Source organism: Aotus nancymaae, unplaced genomic scaffold (assembly GCF_030222135.1).
Source record: "Aotus nancymaae isolate 86718 unplaced genomic scaffold, 86718_ANA_hifiasm-v0.15.2.pri h1tg000008l, whole genome shotgun sequence".
Classification (NCBI taxonomy): domain Eukaryota; kingdom Metazoa; phylum Chordata; class Mammalia; order Primates; family Aotidae; genus Aotus; species Aotus nancymaae.
Window position 1 is genome coordinate 1409665 of NW_026988419.1, and position 23076 is coordinate 1432740.

At 48.9% G+C, this 23076-nt stretch overlaps 1 protein-coding gene across 3 annotated transcripts in view; it reads right to left on the minus strand.

Moving 5' to 3' along the window:
- Positions 1 to 801: 801 nt before the first annotated feature.
- The window catches only part of INPP5D (inositol polyphosphate-5-phosphatase D), a 147517-nt gene continuing 125242 nt past the window's right edge, over positions 802 to 23076 (minus strand). The window contains exons 23-27 of one of the 3 annotated variants that reach the window (XM_064372881.1): positions 13859 to 14008; positions 12316 to 12412; positions 9318 to 9581; positions 3671 to 4262; positions 802 to 1978 (exon numbers count right to left, since the gene is read on the minus strand). In XM_064372881.1, the coding sequence (XP_064228951.1) occupies positions 1976 to 1978; positions 3671 to 4262; positions 9318 to 9581; positions 12316 to 12412; positions 13859 to 14008 (1106 nt within the window). In that variant the 3' untranslated portion in view covers positions 802 to 1975. The remainder of the gene's footprint in view (positions 1979 to 3670; positions 4263 to 9317; positions 9582 to 12315; positions 12413 to 13858; positions 14009 to 23076) is intronic. The other 2 variants (XM_064372884.1, XM_064372882.1) reach the window with 2 other exon arrangements.

Below are 23076 nucleotides of genomic sequence, written 5' to 3' on the forward strand. Positions count from 1 at the left end.
TGTGAGCACGAGCAGAGGCCAGGCAGCCTGAGGTGAGGCAGAGGCGCCCTGGAAGTGGCCTGCACTGTGCCTCTGGGCCGGGGGCTGCTCCCTGACCTGGGAAGTGTTGACATGCTTTTTTTTCTTCTTTTTTTTATTTTGAGAGGGAGTCTTGCTCTGTCGCCCAGGCTGAAGTGCAGTAGCGCAATCTTGGCTCACTGCAACCTCCACCTCCCAGGTTCAAGTGATTCTCCTGCCTCAGCCTCCCGAGTAGCTGGGATTACAGGCGCGTGCCACCACACCTGGCTAATTTTTGTATTTTTAGTAGAGACGGGGTTTCACCATGTTGGCCAGGCTGGTCTTGAACTCCTTAACCTCAGGTGATCCACCCGCCTCGGCCTCCCAAAGTGCTGTGATTACAGGCATGGGCCATTGCCTTTAATGTGTATAATATATGTGTATTATATATTGCATGGCCGACGTGTTTTTTGGCTCTGCAGCTTAAGCAGTGAAAACTTATAAAAGCTGGGAGAAACTTGTGGTGGGCTGCAGGAGAGCAGGTTTGGAGGGGATGCTCGTGGCATCTGGGTTGCTGCAGGTTGCTTGGAGTGCCAGGAAGATGTGTGGAGGGAAGGAGTGCTGTTTCCGCCTGTTCCCGGTCCAGGACCAGCTTCAGACTGGCTCTGTGGTGTCCCACTGGTCAGGGCAACACCATTCGTCACCACCACGAACCCTTAACTGCCTCAGTTGGGCCCTCTGGCGGCCCTGCAGTCTAGAAGGACATCTACGGATCCAAATGTCAAGAAAAGCAACACACACAGCTGAGTGAGAAAGGCACAATTTATTGGTTCCGTACACTTCCACCGTGGGAATGTGGGGCGCATACCCTTCCCCTGCGTCACACATACCTCTGGATTTAGCTCCCTACATTAATTCTGCTATGTTGAAAAGTAACACAAGGAAAGACATCACCCATCTATTCTCCTAATAACCAAGGAAGCAGAGCTGAAAGCCACAGAGCTAAGAAGAAAAGGCTACACTATTTCAAGAGCCTGGAACCATGAGGCCCACCCTCCCTGGCAGCCAGGCTGGAGAGCACGGCTTTCGGGAGCAACAGCAAAGACTCTTCCATCCGCACGATGGAATATGTGTTGGGGGCTCGGCTGCACTGTGGCTGGTGGTGGCTGCCCACCTCGAGGAGGGCACAGGGAACCCGACACGGGCCCTGGCATCCCTAGCCCAGGCTGAGGCCAGATCTCTCCGCTGAGGGTAGGAGCCGATTTCCTGCTCCTTCCAACTAAAGAACTGAGAAGCCAGGGAATCCTGCTTGCCACCCAACTACGCAGGGCCCCCGAGGCTTTAGCTAAAGCAGCTTGTGTCACTGAAGCTGGACAGAACAGGCTTATTGTACCCGGAACAAGCTACCCAGACTCCAGCTCCCTGAGGCCAAGCCCTCGTCTCACTCCAGGAGGGCACTGGCCTTCTTAATGCTTTCTCCAAACTCCTCCGTTGGGAACTGGTGGGTTTGGGTACGTGGTTTTCACTGGCTAGAGCCTCAGCTCTCGAGGTCATCCTGATACGATGAAGGTTCATAAAGCACTTAGCACGGCTCTTGGCACACAGTGAGTGTTCGATCCACGTGGCCATTATTATTATCAATATTATTATTATTATTTATATCTCCACCCTCGAATCGGCACTGCAGTTCCTTTCTTCAGATGGCACCCTGAACAAGGCACCAGAGTCTCAAGTACCAAGAGCAGACTGTCTGTTGCCCGTCTGGCATGCGTTTTTCTTCCAGCCTCAGGACTTGGTGCCAAGTCTCACAGGCAGTGAACTCCATGGGCCACACAGAAGCTAGGCCCTTTCCTGAAAAACACAAAGCCTTGCGTAGGAAGCTGGGTAGGAGGAGCCAGCAGGAGGTCCCGGGAGAGGTTCCCAGTGGCTTCGGGCTGTTCCTCTGGGCTCCCGACTCACCGGCAGCTCACCGAGGGCTTCACTGTGGGAGGAGAACAGAGGGCCGTCAGGGCTCATTCTCACCAGGCCACATTGAACTACGTGGCCCGTGGCCCTGCATGCTGTGGGCTAGGCCAGGCTTCCTTTAACATGTAGCTGAGAAGAGTCAGCACCCAATGTTCTAAGTACTTTATCTAGTTATGTTAAAAAATTGTTTTTACTCTGTTGCCTAGGCTGGAGCACAGTGGTGCAATCATAGCTCACTGCAGCCTTTAACTCTTGGGCTCCAGCTAGCCTCATGCCTTGGCCTCCTCAGTAGCTGGAACTACATGGCACCATGCTTAGGTAAATAATATGTATATATATATATAAAACATATACACATATGTAATATGCATATACATGTATATTATATATACACATATGTAATATGCATAGTATATATATGAAATGATATGTAATGGATAATAGAAATGTAAATATACAAATATATAATTTCTATATAGATGATAACGTACGGTAATAATTCATAATAGTCTACGATGCGATTATTCTTCTAACTCTGTGAGGCAGGTGCCATTAACAGCCCCTTTTTACAGATGAGTAAACCGAGGCTCATGGCACAGAGCCAGGAAGTGGGAGAGTTGGAATTCAAACCCAACACAGCCTGGCTCCAGAGTCTGTTCTTAACTGCTGTTGGTTTTGCTCAAATTTTTTTTTATTTTACACCAAGGAGGGGGAAAGTGTGCTGAATGCTCTAAAATATTGGGAAAATTTCAAGTATGAATGCAAATTAATAATAACAATGAGGCCAGGTGCGGTGGCTCACACCTCTAATCCCAGCACTTTGGGAGGCTAAGGCAGGTGGATCACCTGAGGTCAGGAGTTTGAGACCAGCCTGGCCAACACGGTGAAACCTCATCTCTACTAAAAATACAATAATTAACCGGGCATGGTGGTGGCTGCCTGTAATCTCAGCTACTCGGGAGGCTGAGGCAGGAGACTCCTTTGAACCTGGGAGGTGGAAGTTGCAGAGAGCCGAGATCACGCCACTGTACTCTAGCCTGGGCAAGAAAGAGCAAAACTCCATCTCAAAATAATAATAATAATAATAACAACAATGAGATATAAATGATTTAGGCTCCTTTTCTTTATGGAATCTTCTTCCTCTGTGCCTGACACTGGACTAAGAGTTTATCCACACACCTGCCTTTCTTCCTTTCAACAACTGCTGCAGAGGCAAAGCAGGGCCAGGCATGTGTGGGACAGGCAGGCCTGGGTTCAAATCCTGACTCTCCCTTCTCATGGAGTAGTTCCCAGGACTATCACAAGCAAGTGTGCACATGAACGCACACACACATGTGCACACACACACACTCACATATGCATACGCACACACATATGCACTGAGGCATGCACATGCACACACATGCACACACACTCACATATGCATACACACACACACGCACTCAGGCATGCACGCACACACACATGCACACACACACGCACACACTCACATATGCATACGCACACACATACGCACTGAGGCATGCACACGCACACACATGCACACACACTCACATATGCATACACACACACATACGCACTCAGGCATGCACGCACACACACATGCACACACACACGCACACACTCACATATGCATACGCACACACATACGCACTCAGGCATGCACGTGCACACACATGCACACAAGCCCTCGTGTGGCGCAGCGCACCTGCATGGCAGTCCTGCCTACCGGCCCCGGTGGCCCGTCCTCTGGCCGGTGCTTGCCGTGGTGCGGGAGCTCGGTGTTGTCGCGGTAGTCGCGGCCCTTGGAGTGCTGTAGGTGCAGAACCGCAGGGCTCTTGACTGGCAGCGGCGGCCGTGGAGTTGGGTTGGGCAGTGTCTGCTGGTTCATTTCTGACCTGGAAGGCTTGATGGGCCTCTTGGCTGGCACCGGGGCCTGGGAGTTGGCCGGGGTCTTGGGCTTCCCTTGGCTCTTGTCCCCGCCGGCCGCCCTGCCCTCGGTGGAGGACGAGCAGGTGAAGGAGCGCAGCCGGGGCGCGGGCGCCTGCTTGGCTGGCCCCTCGCTGCGCTCAGCCTCCTGGACTTTGGTGAGCACAATGCTGGGCGACAAGAGGCCGGGTTCTGGGCAGGGCGGGGGCTCCTTCCGCAGCATTTTTGGGGATTCCTGGTCCTTCCTGGGAGCGGGCTTAGGGAAGGAACTCACGGAGCCATACAGGGGGTTCTCAAACATCTCAGGCTTTGTCAGTGGCAGGTCCTCCTGAGGCAGCCCATCCCCTGCGTTCTTCCCCAGGTCACTGGGCCTAGAGCCGGGGACAGAGCAGGGAAGACACATGTTCAGGGGAGAAGAACGTGGGGCGTGGCTGCCTAATGGCTCTGGGCCTTTCTTTGGGGTGATAAAAATGTTTCCGAACCAGATAGACATGTGTAACGTCGTAAATGTACTGAATGCCACCAAATTTTTTTGTCTTGTTTCGTTTTAGAGACAGTCTTGCTCTGTCGCCCAGGCTAGGGTGCGACCATGGCTCACTGCTGCCTCAACCTCCTGGGCTCAAGCGATCCTTCCCCTCAGCCTCCCAGGTAGCTGGGACTACAGGCAGTACCACCAGGCCTGGCTAATTCTTTTGTTTTGTTTTATTTTGTAGAGATGGCGGTCTCACTATATTGCCCAGGCTAGTCTTGAACTCTTGGCCTCAAGCAATCCTCTCACTTTGGCCTCCCAAAGTGCTGGGATTACAGGCACAAGCCACTGTACCCAGCCTAGCAAACTGTTCATTTTGAAATGGTTAATTTTATGTTACGTGAATTTCACCTCAAGTAGAAAAAGAAAGAGGAAGCAATACTGTGTTCATCATATGTTGTCCTCAAAGACAGCCTCAGTTCTGGCCTAGGACCTTTTCCACCATAAAAACTGTTCACATCAGAGCATCCGTGAGCAAGGGGCACGGCACTTGTAGGAGAAATGAAGCGAGAACTTATTTGGCATCTCAATATCAACCCCTCATCCTCATCAGACGAGCCTGCTCTCCACGGCCCCTCCCTGTCTCTCCAGCCAACACGCCTCCTTTCCCAGCTCCTCCCATCCCCACCCCACAGCCTCTCCTCTGACTCCAGCCATTCTGCTCTGACCCAGCACTTGCACGACCGCTCAGGAAGGTGATCACACCTCCACAGGAAGTGCTACCTGAGGGTGAAAGCTCAAGAGGCTCCATCTACCAAACGTGTGTGTGAGACCCTTCCCCAGGCACAGCGACACAGCCACAAACAAGGACAGAATCTGAGCTCAGGGGGCCGACACCCCGGTTAACACACGAAGTCCTCTGCCTGGAAGGCTCTCCTAACTCACAGCGGAAGGAACGCGTGGTGGTCATGGTGAAAGTCAGAGGGAATTTGGACACTTGCGAGTACTGGGGAAACCAAGGCCAGCAGCTAGAAGAAAGGCCTACTCCGCTCACTGGCAGGGGAAGCTTCTGTGTGACCCAGAGTAGGCAAGCGCTGCCTTTGCTTGTATTCTGATTCATCATTGCTCTGGCTGGAGGTGATTTCCTGCTGAGCAAATTATGAGAATGAGGAATGGGAACACATTTTACTTCCTGACCAGCAGCAGAATCTCCCAGGGGAGTGTTCTAGGTTCTGCTTTCTACAAAAAAGGAAGCTATTGTGTATCCCCGGGAACCCACTGAGCTGCTGAGGCTGCCACGCCTGTCACTGATGGGCTGTGCACTATGATGCTGCTCAAAGGCACTCAACAGTGACTCTTTGGGGGAGCAGGTGTGGGCTCGGGGGACAAAGGCGGGACGTTGTCCTCGCACAGATGCCGGTGAGATGCTACGGGGCTCCAGGGGAGCTAGACTCGGGGACACACCAAAGGGAGCCTGACTGTGCACTTGGGGGTGTTGCCCATTACTTTCTGGAAACACCTTAGAGCAGGTGCATACATAGAAATTGCTGGGGCCTTGAACAAGGACTTTGGAAAGCGCCCCTCCACCTGCAGCCCTCTTTGCACCCGCGTGTGGGCCCTCAAAGGCTGTTGCTGTGAGTTAGCCAAGGGAAGAGGGCACAGGAGGGTGCAGCTGGCGGTGGCCACAAGTTTTCAGATGAAGGAGCAAGAAGTCCTGACCTCTGACCACCCTCTCTCAGGGGCTGAGATGGAGGAGGGGCTCACTTCAGAGAACTGGGGGCAGGACCAGGAAGAGAGCCCTGGGTGCAAGCACTTCCGTGACTCCAAAGCTCACTCCTCTGGGAAAAGAGCAGCGCGCTAGAGACAGAGAAGCTTTCCCTCTAGGAGGAGGCTCCTGCCGCGCTTAGAGGGGAAGGCTTGGTGGGGGCAGCCAGGGAAGACTGGGGAAAACCACAAAAAACCCAAAAGTAAGTCTTATTCCCCTGACCAAAGGTAGCGAGAAATTGACTGCTATAGCAGGCCACAGTTGTTGAATAAGGGAACAGATATCCAGGGGACAGAGTTGATTCCTGCAGCAAATAACTCTACTTCTCAGATTCAGAAGAGCAAAGACTCTTCTCTAAAGCAGCTAAGCACTGGCCAGGGGCTGAAAGAGTCCCTTTCCTAACCGCACAGCGTCGGTCTGGGGTGACCAGTCATCCTCCTTGCTTGTGCAGGACTGAAGGGTTTCCTAGATGTGGGACTTTCAGTGCTAAAACTGGGACAGAGGCCGAGTGTGGTGGCTCACGCCTGTAATCTCAGCACTCTGGGAGGCTGAGGTGGACGGATCACCTGAGGTTAAGAGTTTGAGACCAGTATGACCAACATGGAGAAACCCCATCTCTACTAAAAACTACAAAAATTAGCTGGGCGTGGTGGTGCATGCCTGTAATCCCAGCTACTTGGGAGGCTGAGGCAGGAGCATTGCTTGAGCCTGGAAGGCAAAGGTTGCAGTGAGCCGAGATTGCACCACTGCACTCCAGCCTGGGCAATAAGAGTGAAACTTCGTCTCCAAAAAAAAAAAAAAAAAGAGTGAAATTTCATCTCAAAAATTAATTAATTAATTACATAAATAAAACTGGGAGAGTACTTGGCAAACTGGGAAGGTCAGTCCCTGCACGTGGGTCTGGGTGATGGTGGAGAAACACTGATGGTGCTTGTAACACCCCACAGCCTTGGCTCTGGCTGAGCCCGGGACCTGGAGCAGCGGAAGGAAGGCAGGTGGGGCTGCAGGGATCCAGGCTCCAAGCGCCTCCTTGGTGCGCAGTGAGTCAGAAGCGCACCCTGGGGGCCCCTTGCCCATGGATGCTGGCCTGTCTGCAGTTGTCACCATGGGGCTGTGGAGAACACGCTTCCGCCAAGCTGTGTGCTCATTGTTAAGCACCAAGATCCATTTGCTTTGGGAACTGAAAAGCATTCACTTACACCAATAATCATGCTCCTTGTTCTTTCTGGTTGCTTAGAGCTCCATTTCCTGGGGTCTCCAAAGGGGTGGCCACACAGGCGCCTGGATACCCACCAAATAGTGCCTTTTGTCCTCATATTTCCAGGGCAGAAAACTGAAGTTGTTTCTCCTCCCCACAAGTTTCTTAGGGAATGAGCAGAGTCTAACATCCTCTCAACACATTCTGTACAGCGGTAAAGAGACAGACAGCTGAGCTGAGCTCCAGGGCTATCCTGTCTTGTCCTTTCTTCTCTCTCTTCCTGACTTCCTCTCATCTATCCCTTTTTTTTTTTTTGAGACAGAGTCTTGCTCTGTCACCCAGGCTAAAGTGCAGTGGCGTGACCTCAGCTCACTGCAACCTCTACCTCCTGGGTTCAAGTGATTCTCATGTCTCAGCCTCCCAAGTAGCTGGGATTATAGGCGCGTGCCACCACACCTGGCTAATATTTGTATTTTTAGTAGAGATGGGTTTCACCATGTTGGCCAGGCTGGTCTCGAACTCTTGACCTCAAGTGATTTGCCCACCTTGGCCTAAGTGCTGGGATTACAGGTGTGAGCCACCGTGCCCAGCCTGTCCATTTTTTAGAGCATACCTTGCACATCTTGAGAAATGAGAGTGTCAACAGCTCCCCCATCCAGAGGAAGGCCCCACCAGGCCACGCCTGCGAAGGTGGGAGCTGGAGGACAGTGTGATGGAGAGCACACCTGCTGCTGGCTCTGTCCCCCGTGTGGCAGACAGCATCCAAGTCCTCATAGAGAAAAGATGAAGAAAAACCCAGTGTTGGGGAAGAGAGGCTGAGGGTGAACCCCTGAGGTTATGATTCACCGGCAAAGAGCCTCGAGGGAAGACAATGCTCATGCTATTTTGCACATCTCAAATCGTTGGTAATTGGGGCTGCACTTTCACGTCTGTCTGTCATCCTGCAGCTACTAGAAACATGTAGAGCTCCCCGCTTGTGTACCCATGACATGCCTGTGGTTGGTCTGCTCTGTGCCAGCATCACCCGAGAGCGGCCGTGCCTTTGGGAAGTGCCAACCTCGTTCCTCGGCTGCCCGGCCCGGTCTCCTATCTGGCTTCCATTCTTCTACCAGAACCAGTTCTAGACTCCGATCAGTATTTTTCACCATCTGGGGCTTCCCCAGAGTTTCAGGGCCAGGCCTCCTCTCTCTGCAGGTCAGCTGCTCTGCCTGACTTTTACATCCCTAGTTCCAGTTTCTAACTAAGTGTCCCCAACAGGAGAGACTAGGAAGCTGCTTATAGGACAGGGAACCTAGTGGTTGAGAAAAAAGAGGGGAATCACGTAGTGCGAGCAGACTCTCCATGGAAATTCCCACCCCTGTTCCATGGGGCCTTCTAGGGAGTGGGAGATGCCTAAGGTTCACTAGCTCTAGAATTTTTTTTTTCCCAAGACTGAGTCTTGCTCTGTCACCCAGGCTGGAGTCCCGTGGTACAGTCTTGGCTCACTGCACCCTCTGTCTCCTGGGTTCAGAGATTCTCCTACCTCAGACTCCCAAGTAGCTGGGATTATAGGCGTGAGCCACCGCGTCTGACTAATTTTTGTATTTTTAGTAGAGATAGGGTTTCACTATGTTGGCCAGGCTGGTCTCAAACTTTTAACCTCAAGTGATCCACCTGCTTCAGCCTCCCAAAGTGCTGGGATTACAGTGTGAGCCACCACGCCTGGCCGAAACATGTTTTTTGGTATGTTTGTAGTTTTTATACAAGATTCCTTTTCTTGGCAATATCTTTACAAATTTTTACCCTTTAAAAAGAAATCGAGTTGCCCCAATAGATTAGGATGTGGAAGACTCCACATACAAGTTTAGGGGCCTGCTGTGTTCCCAGCCCCAGGGACAAGTCATTAGCAAAGTGAACACAAATCATGGCCCTCATGAGGCTTCCATTCCAGGGTGAAAGCCCAGGGCACTTTCATAAGTAGGGGAGGGAACCATCTTAATGAAGAGGATGCTCACCTTGACTCCTGTGTCCTGGGGCAGAGAACCCGGTTTGCTGTCGAGGATGAAAACTTCTTGGGTGAGATGGGCGGCTGGCAGGGAGGTGTGGGAGGACCTTCTCCCCTGCAGGACCCCAGTGGGGAGTCCTTGGGTGGCTGGTCGTAGCTCCAGGCTGTGGGCTGCTGTTCAGGGGACAAGGTCTGCTTCACGTGCAGGGGCACCACTCCCATGTAGTTGGGATTGATGATTTCGGTGATGTTGGAGCCACTGCATGGAGGGGTCCTGCAGGGAAGACACAGGGTCACATCTCAGGGCCCCTTCCCTTCTCGGGGTCAGCACCACGGAAAGTGTCCTCTGATAACCCTGGGGCTCTCTTGGGCTGTCCTCAACTCCTTCACCTCTTGGGCAGTGATTCATTCATTCATTCATTCATTCGTTCATCATCATTCATTCATTCATCTATCCGTGTGACACTGTGGTTACTGAGAGCCTTGTAAGCACTCGGCCCCAGGCCAGGAGCAGGGAATATGGCTGTGAGTGAGGCAGCCATGGTCTCTGTTGGAACTCGCTTTGGATGGGAGAGACAAGCTCAGTGGCACAGAGACGCAGCATTGTAGTGCTGAAATCTCAGAGTAACAAGGGACAAAGATGGAGACTAGTGAAGTGTTGGGACCAACTGGGCATTGGGTGACCCCAGGAGGCCCTGTCTGAGGAGATGGTCTTTTAACTGAGATAAGAAGATAAGCAGATAAGAGAGCAAGAAGGGGAGGGTGTTCTGGGCAGTGGTAAGGCCTCCAGGTGAGAGGGCCTTGGCCTGTTCCTGGACGGTCTGAAGGCTGGTGAGCAGGTGCAGAGGATAGAGTGAAAAGCTGGCAAGGCTGGCAACGCAGAGAGATGGTGGGAGTGGCCTGGGTGGCAGGAAGAAGGGGATTTTCAGGGCAGTCTGGCAGGGGTTCTTCTGGAACATGTCAGCCCCACGTCTGTGTGTGCAGCATCAGCACGGAGACAGCCACGTGCATATTTAGAAAAATGAGTGTGAGGTCACACCTGGAATGGGGGGCAGTCAGCTTAAAGCTATGGAGGGGCTGGCCCAGACCCGGGCAAGGTGGCCCCAACAGACACGGCACGTGGCCACTGTGTCAGGCACCAGCCTCTTGAGAACTGAGTTTGAGTATATAGGCTAGCAGGGACACTCCACAGCTCCCATGTGCACCGCCAGCTGGTCCCTAGCTGTACCTTGCTCCCTCCACCAATGTCTGCTTAAGAAATAAATCCTCATGGCTGGGCACGGTGGCTCATGCCTGTAGTCCCAGCACTTTGGGAGGCTGAGGCGGGCGGATCACGAGGTCAGGAGTTCCAGACCAGTCTGACCAACACGGCGAAATCCTGTCTCTACTAAAAATACAAAAATTAGCGGGCATGGTGGCACCCTGGCTGTAGTCCCAGCTACTCAGGAGGCTGAGGCAGGAATTGCTTGAAGCCAGGAGGGGGAGGTTGCAGTGAGCCGAGATCATGCCACAGCACTCCAGCCTGGGTGACAGAGCGAGATTCCATCTCAAAAAAAAAAAAAGGAAGACTCATTCTCATACTAGTCAAAATGGAAAAGAATTTGTTTCCCTACACTGATTCTGGTTCTGGAAACCAGTAGACACTTCAGAGCCAGGATGCATTTGCTGATGGGACCGTCATGGGAGGGAGAGTGAAAGGGATGCACGTGTGCCCATGACTGAGAACCTCGGAAGCTGGAAGTGGATCAGGGAGTGTGTAGAGATGAGCGTTCCCATGTGCAGCGGGGGTGGCTGGGGTGAAGGCAAGGGTTGGTGGGGAGGGGTGGTGGCGGAAGGGAGGGAGGAGAGGAACAGGCTGTGTCTGCTGCTACCATTGCTCTGTCTCCTTGGCTGGTGAGCCAGCAAAGAGACCAGAACTTGATTCTGGAACTCGAGACCACATCGGCGAGTGAGGGCAGCCCTGCTACCCTGGATGTCTATCCTCTGCTAATACAGTCTTTATCATCTGTACTGCTCTCAGTTCAGTCTCTGCCAAGACCAACCGGTGTGCATTTTCCCCCAGTGATTCATCTTGCTAGTGACAGGGTGGGGTTTGGTGGCCACGGATCCCATGATTGCTGGCGTCCTTGGTCCCACGGAAGACACAGCCACCATTTGGAGACTTGGAATCTCTCCATCCTCCCTGCAGTCACTTCTTCATGCACTAGGCCGCAAGTTCTAAGTAAGGGACTGCACCGAATTTGCCTTGATTTCTCTAGAACTGGATACATCATAGGGGCTCAACAAATGTTAGCTGAGCCAAACTGAACTTCCCATCACGCTAGTTTCCCAGGCTTTGTCACAGTCACACCACCCTCCCCAGCGGTCAGGAGACTCTCAGAGTGGAGGCAGGAGAGCACCTCTTGTGGGCTAGGTCCTTGGTTTCTCTGTGTCCCAGTTCGCCTCTCACAGGCCCTGGGTCTGCTGAGTCACACTAGTGCTTTTTGTTTTCTTTTGTTTTGTTTTTTGAGACAAGGTCTTATTTTGTCACCTAGGCTGGAGTGCAGCGACACAATCACAGCTCACTGCAGCCTCAGCCTTCTGGGCTGAAGCAATCCTTCCACCTTGGCCTCCCAAGTAGCTAGACTACTACACCCAGCTAATTTTTTTTTTTTTTTTTTTTGAGACGGAGTCTCGCTCCATTACCCAGGCTGGAGTACAGTGGCGAAATCTTGTTTCACTGCAACCTCCACTTCCTGGGTTCAAGTGATTCTCCTGCCTCAGCCCCTGAGTAGCTGGAATTACAGGTGAGTGCTGCCACGCCCGGCTAATTTTTGTATTTTTATTAGAGACAGGGTTTCACCATATTGGCCAGACTGATCTCAAATTCCTGATTTCAAGTGATCCATCTTGGTCTCCCAAAGTGCCGGGATTACAGGCGTGAGCCATCACACTCGGCCAAACCATGCTAGCTTGTCATGAGTCGCTGACATCCACTCCCGCGAACACCCTCCCCATGCCTGCTTTACCTGCTGGCGGGTTCCCACTGCTTCATGGGGTCGTGGCTGGTGAGGTTCTTCAGGGACTTTGGCCCACTGGCCTCATCACGCTCCGTCTTCACAAAGTCTGGAAGGAAAGAGCCAGGAAAGAGCGTGTGAGGGCCCAGCTTCCAGAGCTTAGGCGAGGGATGGCAAAGGGGTTTCCATTTGCAGGCTGATCTGCACAGTGAATAATGGGTACCTGGGGAGATGGGTTAAGCAAGATTCTGAGGCCTCGTGAGAATTCAGTGATTGATTAGTTATGCCTGCTGTGGCTCCACAGCAGAGAGTTGGGATCCAGAGTTGTCATTTCATGTGACATTTCCAACTTATTGGTCTCAGCAATGTACAAAATAGGCAAATATGTTTTGTCAGATTAAAATAAAACAAACAGGCCAGGCGCAGTGGTGCATGCCTGTAATCCCAGCACTTTGGAAGGCCAAGGCAGGCGGATCACTTAAGATCAGGAGATTGAGACCAGCCTGGCCAACATAGTGAAACCCTGTCTCTACTAAAATACAAATATTAGCCAGGCATGGTGGCAGGTGCTTATAATCCCAGCTGCTCGGGAGGTTGAGGCAGGAGAATCACTTGAACCCAGGAGGCAGAGGTTGCAGTGATCTGAGATCATGCCATTGCACTCCAGCCTGGGGCTGCAGAGTGAGACCCTGTCTCCAAAAAAAAAAAAAAAAAAGAAAAAAATCCAGTCTGGGTGTGGTGGCTCACACCCATAATCCCAGCACTTTAGGAGGCTAAGACAGGTGGATCACTTGAGGTCAGGAGTTCCAGACCAGCCTGGCCAACATGGTGAAACCCCGTCTCTACTAAAAATACAAAAATTACAGGTATGGTGGCATGCGCCTATAGTCCCAGCTACTCTGGAAGCTGAGACAGGAGAATCACTTGAACCCTGAAAGTGGAGGTTGCAGTGAGCTGAGATTGTGCCACTGCACTCCAGCCTGGGTGACAGAGTGAGACTCTGTCTCAAAAAAAAAAAAAAGCAGTTTGGAAGGTACAGAAACCTGGGTGGGCACCATGAGGGCAGGGTTTAGGCACGTACAAGGTCTGTTTGTATATGGGAGTGGGCACCACGTGGCTGTTTGGACGAGTAAAGGTCGCCCAAGAAATTCTAAATCTCAACTGCAGCTGTAGCTTTGGACTTCCCAGACAGCCTGGAAGGAAAGATTTAACAAGAGGTAGATTTGCTTGGTACCCTGGGTCCTTCTTTTGGCGGAGATGCTAATGGGGGAATGACGAAGCCTAAAGGCTGATAGGTGAAGTTTGGGGCCCTGAAAAATCCACAGGGTCAGGGAGGGTGATCTGGGCATGCTGGGTGTTGGGATCCATTGGGAAATTTTTGAGTCCAGTGAGGGTCGGGCCAGATTGTTAGATCTTTTCCAGTGCTGGATTTCTGCTCTGAGGCCACAGCAGAGAGACCATTTGACGGCTTTGCTGAGAAAGCACGTTCCTGTCCCTAAAGCAGGGGGGTTGGGGGGGTGCTGAAGAGGGAGCTGGGGAGGGGCTTGCTGCTTACCATAGAGCTTCTCCCTCTTCTTGCCCTGAGAGGTCTGCAGCTTGATCTCACCCTGGAAGTGGCCTGTCATCTCCCCATGGTGGGTGAGAGGTGTGTAGATGGGCAGCTGCGTTTCTGTGGCCTCTAACCGAAGGGCAATGCAGCCCTCGCCTGTGGGGAAAGTGGGAGACCACTGGGTGAAGTCCCAGCCTTTTCATGACGGAAACACCAAGCTTTTGGCCTGAGAGTTGGCTCTGTCATCCAGAGATGGTCCTTTGAAACTGTGGCCCAGGCAAGGGTTATTTAGTAAATCTGTCAGAACAGCAGCACAGTACTTTGGAGCAAATGTCTCAAGTCTTACAACAAAAGGTGGATTAGTTGATGTAAAAAAATTATGTTGTAGAAAATGCAGCAGAAAGACAGAATTAAACACTTATCTGATCGCTGTAGAGAATGAAAACTTCAAAAGATTTGATGCAGTACAAGACATGACAGAAGAAAATGGCAGGTAAGAGGATATGCAAGCTTGAAACTTGCACACAGTGGGAGGCGGCGCCAAGATGGCCAAGAGGAGGCAACACGGGAATGCAGCTCCCAGCAAATGAGACGCAGAGGTCTAGAGGACTTCACCACTCCAAGCGAGGTGTCGGGTTCGTTTCGGGGGACTGGAAGGACTCTGAAAATAGCCCAGGGAGGGAGCTAAAGCAGGGCAAGAGCTGCTCAGGGAGAATGCACCGACAGAGCAGGGCACATCCCCACCTGGAACGTGCAGCTGGCTCAGAGGGTTGGGGGACTTCACCCCCGTGGTCCTTCGATTCGGATCCTGTGCTTACCTCATCCCTCCTGCAACCCACGGTCCACGAGAGCCCCGCCAGACTGAGGGGCACCATGGGTTGTCAATGCAAATCTGAGCGACGGCTCCTGCCTGGTGCCGCAAGTTGTTGGTCGGATCTGGGCGGAAGAGTGGACTAACACCAGCAGGACAGAACAACCGTCCCACAGAAAGAGGCAAAGCTGAAAGCAGGGAAACAGGTCATAAGGCCTGGCAGGCCCCACCCCCAACAAAACTCAAACTGAAGCCCATGCACCAGACAGCTTGGCAGCAAATACACCAGTTTGACCCCAACCAGGAAGCTCGAGCTCAGGGAAGGAGAGACACCATTGGAGAGGCGGGGCTTATTTCACTTGCAAACAAACCCCAGGGAAGACTACCCACCCAGCAACCTGGCTGAATCCAAGGCAGCCCAGCAGCGCCTCTACAGGCCAAAAAAGATATAGCTCCAACTGCAACAGAAAAGACGTCCACTCAGAGATTCCTCCTGAAATCACCAACTTCAAAGATCAAAAGGAGATAAATCCACAAAGATGGGAAAAAAACAGTGCAGAAAGGATGAAACCTTCAAAGACCAGAACACCTCTTCCCTTCCCAGAGATTAACTCCTCACTATCAAGGGAACAAAACAAGACAGAAAATGAGTTTGATGAATTGTCAGAAGCAGGCTTCAGAAGGTGGATAATAACAAACTTCTCTGAGTTAAAAGACCATGGTCTAATCCAATGCAAAGAAACTAAGAACTTTGAAAAAAGTTTAGATGAAATGCTAACTAGAATAACCAGTTTAGAGAAGAACATAAATGACTTGATGGAACTGAAAAACACAGCAAGAGAACTCCGTGAAGCATGCACAAGTTTCAGCTGCTGAATCGATCAAGCAGAAGAAAGGATATCAGAGATAGAAGATCAAATCAATGAACTAAATCAAGAAGGCAAGATTAGAGAAAAAAGAGTGAAAAAAAATGAACAAAGCCTCCAAGAACTATGGGATTATGTGAAAAGACCTAATCGACGCTTGATCAGTGTACCTGAATGTGACAGGGAGAGTGAATCCAAGCTGGAAAACAGTCTTCAGGATATTATCCAAGAGAACTTCCCCAACCTAACAAGGCAGGCCAACATTCAAATCCAGGAAATACAGAGAACACCACAAAGATATTCTTCAAGAAGAGCAACCCCAAGGCACATAATCCTCAGATTCACCAGGGTTGAAATGAAGGAAAAAATCCTAAGGGCAGCCAGAGAGAAAGGTCGAGTCACCCACAAAGGAAAGACCATCAGACTCACAGTGGATCTCTCGGCAGAAACTCTACAAGCTGGAAGGGAGTGGGGGCCAATATTCAACATCCTTAAAGAAAAGAACTTTCAACCCAGAATTTTATATCTGGCCAAACTAAGCTTCATAAGTGAAGGAGAAATAAAATCCTTTACAGACATGCAATTGCTGAGAGATTTCGTTGCCACAAGACTGCCTTACAAGAACTCCTGAAGGAAGTACTAAACATGGAAAGAAACAACCGGTAATAGCCACTGCAAAAACATACCAAATGGTAAAGAACAATGATGCAATGAAGAAACCACATCAACTAATGGGCAAAACAACCAGCCAGTAAATGGCAGGATCAAATTCAAACATAACAATATTAACGTTGAATGTAAATAGCCTAAATGCCCCAATCAAAAGACACAGACTGGCAGACTGGATAAAAAGGCAAGACCCAGCAGTGTGCTGTATTCAGGAGACCCATCTCATGTGCAAAGACTCACATAGACTCAAAGTAAAGGGATGGAAGAAGATCTACCAAGCAAATGGAGAGTAAAAAAAAGGCAGAGGTAGCAATCCTAGTCTCTGATAAAACAGACTTTAAGCCAACAAAGATCAAAAGAGACAAAGAAGGGCATTACATGAAGGTAAAAGGATCAATGCAACAAGAAGAGCTAATGATCCTAAATATACATGCACCCAATACAGGAGCACCCAGATACATAAAGCAAGTTCTTAATGACCTACAAAGAGACTTAGACTCCTGCAAAATAATAGTGGGAGACTTTAACACTCCACTGACAATATTGGACAGAACAACGAGACAGAAAGTCAACAAGGATATCCAGGACTTGAACGCAAATCTAGACCAAGCAGACCTAATAGACCAAATCCATAGAATATACATTCCTCTCAGCACCACATCACACTTACTCTAAAATTGACCACATAATTGGAAGTAAATCACTACTCAGCATATGCAAAAGAACAGAAATCATAACAGTCTCTCAGACCACACTGCAATCAAATTAGAACTCAGGATTAAGAAAAGCACTCAAAACTGCACAATCACATGGAAACTGAACAACTTGCTCCTGAATGACGAATGGATAAACAATGAAATGAAGGCAGAAATAAAAATGTTCTTGGAAACCAACGAGAATGAAGACACAATGTACTAGAATCTATGGGACACATTTAAAGCAGTGTCTAGAGGAAAATTTATAGCAACAAATGCCCACATGAGAAACAAGGAAAGATCTAAAATTGACACCCTATCATCAAAATTGAAAGAGCTAGAGGAGCAAGATCAAAAAAACTCAAAAGCAAACAGAAGACAGGAAATAACTAAGATCAGAACAGAACTGAAGGAGATGGAGACACAAAAATTCCTTCAAAAAATAAATCCAGGAGCTGGTTTTTTGAAAAGATCAACAAAATAGACCGCTAGCTAGACTAATAAAAAAGAAAAGAGAGAATAATTGAATAGATGCAATAAGAAATGATAAAGGGGAGATCACCACCGATTCCTCGGAAATACAAACTACCATCAGAGATTACTACAAACAGCTCTATGCACATAAACCAGTAAATCTGGAAGAAATGGATAAATTCCTGGACACTTGTATACTCCCAAGACTAAGCCAGGAAGAAGCTGAAACCCTGAATAGACCAATAACAAGGTCTGAAGTCAAGGCAGCAATTAGTAGCCTACCAACCAAAAAATGTCTAGGTCCAGATGGGTTCACAGCCAAATTCTATCAGCTGTACAAAGAGGAACTGGTACCATTCCTGTTGAAACTATTCTAAACAATACAAAAAGAGGGAATCCTCCCTAAGTCTTTCCATGAGACCAATATCATCCTGATACCAAAGCCTGGCAGAGATACAACTAAAAAAGAAAACTAGAGGCCAATATCCATGATGAACACTGATGCAAACATCTTCAATAAAATACTGGCAACAGCACATCAAAAAGCTTATCCACCATGATCAAGTAGACTTCATCCTGGGGATGCAAAGCTGGTTCAACATATGCAAATCTATAAATGTAATCCACCACATAAGCAGAACCAAAGACAAAAACCACATGATTATCTCAATAGATGCTGAGAAGTCCTTCGACAAAATTCAACAGCCCTTTATGCTAAAAACTCTCAATAAACTAGGTGTCAATGGAACGTATCTCAAAATAATAAAAGCTAGTTATGACAAACCCACAGCCAATATCATACTAAATGGGCAAAAACTAGAAGCATTCCCTTTAAAGACTGGTATTAGACAAGGATGCCTTCTGTCAACACTCCTATTCAATATAGTATTGGAAGTTCTAGCCAGGGTAATTAGGCAAGAAAAAGAAATAAAGCGCATTCAATCAGGAAAAGAAGAAGTCATATTGTCCCTATTTGCAGACGACATGATTGTATATTTAGAAGACCCCATCATCTTAGCCCAAAACCTCCTTAAGCTGATAAGCAACCTCAGTAAAGTTTCAGAATACAAAATCAATGTGCAGAAATCAGAAGCATTTCTATACACCAACAACAGACAAACAGAGAGCGAAATCATGAGCAAACTCCATTTACAATTGCTACAAAGGGAACAAAATACCTAGGAATACAACTGACAAAGGATGTAAAAGATCTCTCCAAGGAGAACTACAAACCACTGCTCAAGGAAATAAGAGAGGACACAAATAGATGCAAAAACATGCCATGCTCATGGTTAGGAAGAATCAATATTGTGAAAATGGCCATACTGCCCAAAGTAATTTATAGATTCAATGCTATCCCCATCAAGCTACAATTGACCTTCTTCACAGAACTGGAAAAAACCACTTTAAACTTCATATGGAACCAAATAGAGCCAGCATAGTCAAGACAATCCTAAGCAAAAAGAACAAAGCTGGAGGCATCACACTACCTGACTTCAAACTATACTACAAGGCTACAGTAATCAAAAGAGCATGGTACTGGTACCAAAACAGAGATATAGACCAATGGAACAGGACAGAGGCCTTGGAAGCAATGTCACACATCTACAACTATTTGATCTTTGACAAACCAGACAAAAACTAGCAATGGGGAAAGGATTCCCTGTTTAATAAATGGTGTTGGGAAAACTGGCTAGCCATATGCAGAAAGCTGAAACTGGACCCCTTCCTTACACCTTATACAAAAATCAACTCCAGATGGATTAAAGATTTAAACATAATAACTAACACCATAAAAACCCTAGAAGAAAACCTAGGCAACATTATCCAGGACATAGGCACAAGCAAGGACTTCATGACTAAAACACCAAAAGCATTGGCAACAAAAGCCAAAATAGACAAACAGGATCTAATTAAACTTAAGAGCTTCTGCACAGCAAAAGAAATAATCATTAGAGTGAACCAGCAACCAACAGAATGGGAAAAAATTTTTGTAATCTAACCATCTGACAAAGGGCTAATATCCAGAATCTACAAAGAACTAAAGTAGATTTACAAGAAAAAAACAAACAAGCCCATTCAAAAGTGGGTGAAGGATATGAACAGACACTTTTCAAAAGAAGACATATATGTGGCCAACAAACATATGAAAAAATGCTCATCATCACTGGTCATTAGAGAAATGCAAATTAAAACCACATTGAGATACCATCTCACGTCAGTTAGAATGGTGATCACTAAAAAATCTGAAGACAACAGATGCTGGAAAGGATGTGAAGATAAAGGAACATTTTTACACTGTTGGTGGGAGTGTAAATTAGTTCAACCATTATGGAAGACAGTGTGGTGATTCCTCAAGGATCTAGAAATAGAAATTCCATTTGACCCAGCAATTACTGGGTATATACCCAAAGGATTATAAATTACTCTGTTATAAAGACACATGCATATGTATGTTCATTGCGGCGCTGTTTACGATAGCAAAGACTTGGAACCAACCCAAATGCCCATCAATGATAGACTGGTCAAAGAAAATGTGGCACATATACACCATGGAATACTATGCAGCCATAAAAAACGATGAGTTCGTGTCCTTTGTAGAGACATGGGTGAATCTAGAAACCATCATTCTCAGTAAACTGACACAAGAACAGAAAACCAAACACTGCATGTTTTCTCTCATAGGCAGGTGACGAACGAGAACACTTGGTCACAACAACACTCATGGGCTAGGTGTGGGGTGGAGGGGAGGGGGAGGGGAGGGGAAGGGGAGGGGGAGGGGAGGGAAAGTGGGGCCAGGGGGCGGGTTGGGAGGATGGGAAGGGATAACACCAGGAGAAGTGCCTGATGTAGGCAGTGGGGCGGGGCGGGGGGGGATGGAGACAGTAAACAACCATGGCATGTATGTACCTATGCAACAATCCTGCAGGATGCACGGTGTGCACATGTACACCAGAGCCCAAAATACAATTAAAAAAAAAAACTTGCACACAGGGAAAAAACCTAAAATAAAAAGGAAATGGATTGGGAACAGTATCTGCAGCCAGCTCCCAAGGCAAGAGGGCACTCGATCTGAACTGCACAACGAACTCCTCAAAATCAAATCTCCAGCAGACATGTGCACAGATAATACAGACAGACATTTCACACAAAAAGAATTGCAGCTGGTTAATTTCAGTAAATGGAAATTAGTTCCACCTTCCTAGCCATCAAAAATGCAAACTAAGGAATCACTAATTTGCTCTTTCACAGACATGAAGTTAGCATAGATAGGAAGGGAGAAAAATTATACCCAATGCACCAGCCACGGTGGCTCACGCCAGTAATTCCAGCACTTTGGGAGGCCAAGGTAGGCTGATCACTTGAGGTCAGGAGTTCGAGACCAGCCTGGCCAACATGGTGAAACCCCGTATTTACTAAAAATTACAAAATTTAGCGAGGTGTGGTGGTGCATGCCTGTAATCTCAGCTACTTGGGAGGCTGAGGCACAAGAATCTCTTGACCCGGGAAGCAGAGGTTGCAGTGAGCCACGATCGTGCCACTGCACTCCAGCCTCCAAAAACAAAAAACAAAACCACCCAATGCCAGCAAGGATCTAGGGAAACCTATCCATGGTGAGGTTGGCTGAGACAGCCTTTACGGCGATCAGTTTGGTGTCGAGTGCCAAGAAGCACAAACACTGATCGACACGCCCTGACCCAGCAAACACGGGAACCTGTCCTAAAGAGATTACTCAAAAGAACAAAAAATGGAGCTGAGGAATAATAAAAATGTCCACAAAGGGATTCATCTCAGCGCTACTGAGAGCACCAACAAAAACAACCGACAGAACCTCAAGTACTTTTCAAATGAGGGATACTTTTCAAATGAGGATGCAGTGAATCCGTGGAATATTATACAGCCATCAAAAGGAGCAGTCACAAAGATGGGGCAGGAGGAACCATGGAAAATGTGTTTCATCTAACACCAGGTGAGGAAAGCAGAGTATAAAATGATGTTTCTGTGATGATAAGTATGAAAATCTAGGTATGCCTATGCATGAGGCTGGAAATGTGAAGCCAAAATAAAAATGATTGCTGGAATGACACTGTCTGTTGACTTTTTTCCTTTTCATTATGATGATATGCTGTTTGTGAGTATGAATATGAAGAGGAAGAAACAAGGAGGATTACAGTATTTTATTTTTAGAGAACAGGGTCTTGCTCTGTCGCAGGAATACAGGATTTGAATGAGAAAATGAAGCACCTGTTTTGTGTCCTGCCTGTTTCCTGCCACCAGAGCTTCAGACATTTCAGCAGCCACTCAGATGCTCCTGCACCGGTGACGAGGGGATCCCTATTGGGGCCATTGCACTCCTCAGGCTCTGCCCACCCATCCTCTGGCTCGGGGACCCTCTTGCCAGCGCTGCACTGGGAGGGGGGAAGAGCTGCCTGTGCCCTGGTCCAAGATCATGTAGTTACCTCGAGCAAGCCGCTCAGTAGCTGCGTGACCTTCAGGTCTCCCAGCCTCCTTTCCTCGCCTCCCCAAGGAGGGCAGCGATGGTGCCCACAGCCAGGTGTTGGCAGAGCCTGCACAGTGGGCGACTGTGCGCTGGGCCGTCCTTTGTGTCTGCAGCCTCTTCCCCTTTAGTGGCTTCCACCCAGCAGCATTCAAAGCTCTTCCATTTCAAACAAACAAGCGAGTGGACGAACGTGCTCCCTTGACCCAGGCGCAGTCTCCTCTGCCTCCTCAAGCCCTGATCACTCCTAACTGCTGAGGTCTGATGTCACCCCGGCCCTTCCGTGGACACTGCTCTCACCACATCTGCAGATGGTCTGAGTCACTCTATCGAAGGGATGCTCAGTGTTTGTGCCGGGTCCCTTGGCCACAGTTGCTATTGTAACCACACCCTCTTCTTGACCCAACTGTTCTGATGGTGTCCCCAGCACCACAGCATTCTGGTCTTCCTCGTACTCTGTGGCTGTGGCTTGGCCGCCCTTACCCATGACACCACACCTAACCCAGTGCGGGAAGTAAAAGGATCATTCACGCAGCTGCTCAGACCCTGATACGGTTTGCCTGTGTCCCCACCCAAATCTCTTCTTGAATTGTAGTTCCCATAATCCCTGTGTCATGGGAGGGACCAAGTGGAGATGATTGAATCATGGGGGCAGTTTCCCCCATCCTTTTCTCAATAGTGAGAGTGAGTGAGAGTTCTCAAGAGATCTGATGGTTTTAAAAGGAGCTTCCCTCATCGATGGGCACCCACTTCTCCTTCCTGCCATCATGTGAAGAAGGATATGTTTGCTTCCCTTCTGCCATGATTGTAAGTTTCCTGAGGCCTCCCCAGACCTGTGGAACTGTGAGTCAATTGCACCTCTTTCCTTTACAAATTACCCAGTCTTGGGTTTGTTCTTATAGCAGTGTGAGAACAGACGAATACAGACCCTTTCTCCAATCACATGCCCAGACAGTGTTCTACTCCATTCCCCTCAATGTTATCCTTCACAGTCACTGCTTCTATTCTGGCTCACTCATCTGTCATCATGATCACTGCAGATGCAGATTTCCAGAATGTGAATCTGATCCTGTTCCTTCCTTGCTTGAATCTTCAATGGCTCCCTACTGCCCTCGAGATAAAGTATTTGCTCTTAGCTTGGCTTGTAAGGAGAAGCTTGGTTTGGCTCCTGCCTCTGGCCTCTCTCTGACCCCTCCAGCCTCTCTCTGCCT